The sequence below is a fragment of the Rutilus rutilus genome (genome assembly GCF_951802725.1).
Source record: "Rutilus rutilus genome assembly, chromosome: 21".
In the NCBI taxonomy this organism is placed as follows: domain Eukaryota; kingdom Metazoa; phylum Chordata; class Actinopteri; order Cypriniformes; family Leuciscidae; genus Rutilus; species Rutilus rutilus.
The window spans coordinates 21,762,022-21,768,021 of NC_140226.1; the positions used below are offsets into that span (position 1 = coordinate 21,762,022).

The 6,000-nt window shown below is 38.0% G+C and overlaps 1 protein-coding gene across 3 annotated transcripts in view; it reads left to right on the forward strand.

The window, feature by feature from the left end:
* The window catches only part of rps6ka1 (ribosomal protein S6 kinase a, polypeptide 1), a 63,569-nt gene extending 58,746 nt beyond the window's left edge, over positions 1-4,823 (forward strand). For all 3 annotated transcript variants that reach the window (XM_084393776.1, XM_084393777.1, XM_084393775.1), the window contains 6 exons: positions 508-666; positions 1,399-1,560; positions 1,932-2,008; positions 2,126-2,243; positions 2,332-2,469; positions 2,552-4,823. In XM_084393776.1, coding sequence (XP_084249902.1) covers positions 508-666; positions 1,399-1,560; positions 1,932-2,008; positions 2,126-2,243; positions 2,332-2,469; positions 2,552-2,674 — 777 coding nt within the window. In that variant the 3' untranslated portion in view covers positions 2,675-4,823. The remainder of the gene's footprint in view (positions 1-507; positions 667-1,398; positions 1,561-1,931; positions 2,009-2,125; positions 2,244-2,331; positions 2,470-2,551) is intronic.
* Positions 4,824-6,000: the final 1,177 nt, after the last annotated feature.

Consider the following 6,000-nt stretch of genomic DNA (forward strand, 5'->3'; position numbering starts at 1 on the left):
TAAACATACATTAAATAATATAATGTAAATACAATGAATAGGCTTATAGTGCATATATACAAAATGCCTCTCTATAGTTCATTTCTCTTGCAAACTAACCTGTTGTCAACATTAAATGCCTGAGGTAAATGTAATGCTACGTGAGATATTATTCTCAAGCTGTTTTATTGATATCTTTAAAAAAGTTGAAACACTTTTTGAGAGATGTAAACATACTGATCATCTATCTTCCTCTTCTTCTGCACGTTTTACTGGTAGCAAACAGCATTACATTACCGCGCGCTCCCCCTTCTGGGTTGAAATGTGGATCACTTTTGACTGAATGTATTCGTTGTGCGAATGCATGCACTGAACTATGACGTCCGTACCGTACTGTTCGGGACAAAAACATGTACCGTTACACCCCTACAATTAACTAATCTGCAGGAATCATCTGCATTATTAAAATTAGAAAAGCAAAAAATACTACAACTCCATATTTAATGAAATAAAACTGCTGTACTGCAGGTCTATGATAACGGGAAGCAGGTGTACCTGGTCACTGAGCTGATGCGAGGAGGTGAGCTGCTGGACAGAATCCTTAAGCAGAAGTTTTTCTCTGAGAGAGAGGCTAGTGCTGTGCTGCACACTATCACAAAGACCGTGGAATACCTGCACTCTCAAGGGGTGAGAAAACATGCATGGACAAACTTAATCACATTTATCTTGTAGATAAAAACTTACCACTAACACAGAATCTGTCATTATGATTCATAGCTTGTGACAGAGCCTAGCTTTCCCCATCCTCTAAGGGTGTTCCCCAAGGCTCTTCCTTTGGCCCTCTTCTGTTCCACTCCCCTCCTCTGTTGTCAACATTTAATAGTTTTTATGTTGTTGTCTTGCCCAGAAGAACCACAATAGATAGTGTACTTAGGACTAATATTATAGTGTAGCTTTTTAAAGCATGCAATATAGCAGCGCATGAAGACTGAGAATGAACAAATTGACTCAAATAAATTCAGTTAAACCACTCTTCCTTAAAATCTTACCCCAGTATAATAGAAATAGGAAATTGGGGACAATTGTAACACTAAATGTCTTTTATCACAGTATTTCATAAAATTATAATATAGATCCCACATAGTTTATTTTTTTGCCAATGTGTTATTTAAACACATTGCCAACAGCTAAAAGATTTATTACCATATAAACTATTGAGTAATATTAAAACAATATTATTACTTTAAATGTGATATTATAATGTAGACTTTTCATAACTACTGTACTATTAATAGTACAGTTACTATTTGGCGCATATAAATGCATTTTGCACCTAAAGATGGCAGGTAGATTTGCAGTTGTCTGCGAATTATGCAGGAAAATTTATTTTATCCCCTATGTTTTCTGGTTTTCCTACAGGTTGTGCACAGAGACCTGAAGCCCAGTAATATTCTGTATGTCGATGAGTCTGGAAATCCAGAATCTCTGCGCATCTGTGATTTCGGCTTTGCCAAGCAGCTAAGGGCAGACAACGGTCTCCTCATGACACCCTGCTATACTGCCAACTTTGTAGCACCTGAGGTGAGTGGTTGTACTTGCAACATAATGGGGAATGCTGTATAGACCAATAAACAGTAAACTTTACCTGGTTCTTTGAAATTTCTCACACACACACACACACACACCCCTACTCCTAAGGGAATACAGAATCCCCACTGGTCATGCCCCTCAAACTTCATCAGCCAATCACCTCCCTTTACTACTTAAGTCTGCCCGATGTTTTGAACTTCAGTGTTATTGAAAAACATTGAATTGAACAATGTGAGCTTCGGAAGTATTGGTAGCAAACGGCAGTTTGTAATATGTGATTTTAAATGATATGGGATCAGTGTAATGTCTTTATGATATGGAGTTTTTATTATTTTTTTCTCAATGACTGTTTTGTGTTGCAGGTACTGAAGAGGCAAGGCTATGATGAGGGCTGTGACATTTGGAGTCTTGGAGTATTGCTTTACACTATGCTTGCTGGGTAAGAACATGCACACATTATCTTTCATTATTAATAAATATTGCACTCTCAATGTCAACACATAAAAACTGAAAACACACCCACGATAATTTTTCCTTTGATTCTGAATTGTTCCAGTTTTACGCCATTTGCCAACGGACCAGAAGACACTCCAGAAGATATTCTGAGTCGGATAGGGAGTGGCCGCTTTACTCTGACGGGAGGCAACTGGGATGCGGTGTCTGATGCTGCCAAAGTAGGCCGTGATCCCACCCTCATCAATACAGTCATTCAAACCTCTCTGACAGGATTTTATTTTCTCACACACATGCTTTTCCATGCAGGACTTGGTCTCTAAGATGCTCCACGTGGACCCTCACCAGCGGCTCACAGCCAAGCAGGTCCTGAAGCATCCGTGGATTGTTCAGAGAGACAAACTTCCCAACAGCCAGCTACAACACCAAGATGCCAAGCTTGTCAAGGTACCGCTGCCATGAGGCTCTTACACTTATTACATATAACATAAATGTTGGTCTATTACTTCACCAACTCTCTCCTCACAAGGGGGCGATGGCCGCCACATACTCAGCGCTGAAGAGTTCCCAACCACCCCCTGAGCTGAAGCCCATCGAGTCCTCATTCCTGGCGCAGAGACGGGTGAAAAAGCTCCCTTCCACCTCTCTGTAGAGAACGAGGAGAGGAGAAATGGAGAAGTACTCCTGACTGAATGCAGTTGTGGAAAGGATGGATGGATGGATGAAAGAACCACACTGAAGCTCTACAGACTAAAGACGGTCTCTTGAACCTGCCCATGACATCAGCACTGGAGTGAAGCTGTCAAGCGTGCTAGGCAAGGCAGGTGATTGGCTGATGAAATTTGAGGGGCGTGGCCAGTGAGGGTTCTGTACTCCATAAGGAGTTAAGGGTGTGTGTTTGTGTGTGTCTGAGATTTCAAAACCGGGTAAAGGATACTGTTATAAAAAAGATGATATCCCCAGTGCATTTGTGTCTTGGTACTGTAATTCCTACACTGTAAAAAATTTGTAACACTCCCAAATCAAAAATTTCAATTGACCGATAACATCTAAATTTTTCAATTGGCCCAAGTGAAAATCTGTACATTTAATTTTAGAATTTACAGAATTTCACTTGGGCCAATTGAAAAATGTAGATGTTATCGGTCAATTGAAATTTTTGATTTGGGAGTGTTACAAATTTTTTACAGTGAAATATCAACACTTGAGTTTTGGATTTTCTTTTTTATTTCTCAGTTTTTGTTTGTTTTGCCTTTTGTTTATTTTTTTATCTTTGTAGTTTGTTCAATGAATTTTCATTTTGATTTGTCTGTTCTTGGAAGCTTTTCAGCTGTAGTTTTCTTAGTCCGTCTCTTCCTGAAAGCTCAAAGTGGCCATCAGCAGAAAGCGAGATGTTCCAGTATAATATTTCACCCAGATGAATGAGTAAAGGTTAAATGTATCTTCCATAATGATCCGGTGAGCATGTTCACACGACTTTCAACCTAAACACAGTGACGAATGGAAGTGCTTTCTGCATGGATTTGTACAATGCTGTCTTGTTCGTGTCTTGTTTTCCTCAACTCGGCACTTTTGCTTGGTGAACCTGTCAGCACTGGTGAAGACTGTTCAGAAAATGTCTCCTTGTGTTATTAAACAAAGAAAAGAATGAAAAAGTCTGAATGCGAGATGACATCTGAAGCTTGTGGCATGGAAAAATGTTGCTCTTGTTAGACCCGTGCTTTTTTTTCTGGTTATTGACTGCTGTCTCCTGTGTTTGATTTTGTTGTTGACGTTGTTGCTTAAAGAGAAGTTATTTTATAAAGGCACGTTGAGCACAAAATGTATAAATATGACAGCTGAGAAAACGATTTAATGATTGTGTATATTTTTTATCTTGTCTGTCCTATTCCTTGTTCTCTGTGCGTTCAGAAGCAGACCGTGGTGGAACTATCTACTGTATTGTGCTCAGGCTGTTACTAGCGATGCCTTGCAAATTCCTCAAACTTCGCTCAAGTATTGCACCCTTTACCAATCAAACATCTTTTCAGTTTTAAGAAGTATTGTTTTGCACTGATTCAGAATTTTTGAATTAAGAATTATAAAAATCACATAAAGAATCAGAAAAGGATCTAGTTCCGATTATTCGTTTTACCAGGGATAGTTCACTCCAAAATGAAAACTGTAACATTTACTCACCCACATGTCTTTCCAAACATGTATGACCTTCTATATTCCACAAAAGAAGAATAGGGACCGGGAATCCACTTTCACCCTATTGAAAAGAAAAGCATGGGCATTCTGCTATAAACATAAAGTGATACTGGTGTGGAATGATACGAGGCTGAATAAATGCTGACAGGATATTCATTATTGGGTGAATTATTCCTTTAAATCTTTAAAGTCACTTAAAAAAGTAAGTGGAACAGAATTTGGAATTGTACCCAAAGTGCTTAAAAAACATAGAGTTTGTCTCTGTAAGTGTGCATTCTGTTTCTCCCAAACTTAATTTGCTCTTTGTGTGGTATTTGGGGTTATTCTTGCTTAATCTTTCAAAAAAAAATCTAGTGTGATTTATTTGTCTTTACTTAAAGAAGAAAGAAAAAAAAACGCTTAATTTAATGGGAGTCACAGCATTCGGTCGTATTACTGTGTAAATGTGTTTGTTTCTCCTGCCTGGTGTTGGGGTGGATGGGCTGGGTGCTGTTTGTGGTAACGGGGTGTAAATTATCACCCTTTGCTTTTACAGTTAAGGGCCTGAATTCTAAAACCTTCATCCTGATGCCTTTCTATTAAAAGAAAATAAAAAAGAAATAAACCGACTTGTCCTGTCTCTCTTTCCCATCTTTCTTTTTTTGTCCTGACTTTTTACTTTTTCATTGGGACCATGTGCGGTCTCCACCTCATTGTAGTTGTCAGTCTTGGCATATTATATATTTTTAATCTGCTCGTTGGATTAATGTAGTACAAGTGAAAGAACATGAAAGCTTTGTAAATCAGAATTTAGGCCATGAAAAGTGGGATTATTTGAGTCTAAATCCACAATGAATGAATGAATGAATGACACAGCTCTTGTCACATACAATATCTCTGTCTGTTCACCTGTCTGTCTGTTTTAATACTGTCCTCGTTCTCTCTCTCTCTCCAACATATTTCTCTCCTCTCCATCTGTTTTCCCTTTTCTCCCCAGTAATCTCTCAAGTCCCTCAAATACACAGACATTATTTGGACAAAATTGAAGGATCTGTGAACCCCTGGAGGAAAGGTATCTATATATATTCCACCTATTTTTGCCTGCTTAGATGTATAAGGAGGTTAGTGTCTTGTATATTTATCAATAACTCCAAAACTCCTACTAGTGATAGCTTTTTTTTAAGGTAAAATTTGCAACCCTGTTACCTATTTTTTTTCTTTTTAATCGTTTAATTTTGAATACATTGATTCAAGTGGTCTATGCTAAACTTTAGCCCTGTTTAGTCTTGTCCCAGATTTTATAAAATTAATAAAGTTAAACTAAAATGTGTCATTTACATGACCTACATGTTTTATATTCCCATTCTTTCCAGACCTAAAGCATCATTTTCAATACACGTTCATGTAATCATTAAAGTAACATCTGTAGCACTTCTCTGAACATTACTGATGGAATACTTTAAATAAATCCATTATTAATCCAACATTGAGAGCCCCCGTCCCTCCCTCTCCTACCAGTAACTGCTCTAATCTCAGATGGATGGGGCTTTTAAAAAGTTATTTAAAGCACTGCTGAGTGATTCTCACTTTGTACTGTCCCAGATTATTTTTCACTGGCCAGACCACAAAAGGGGGCTCATCATGTCACTATTACTGCTTATTTATCACAGCTTTTATCTGTTCTGCAGACTAGCACATTTTTTACAGCATCTCCTGCTCAGATAAAACTAATATCTTTCAGTGATTTTCTCTTGTATTTGAAACAAGGAAGTATGCAAATAAGTTCAAATGCACAATGTCAGTTAT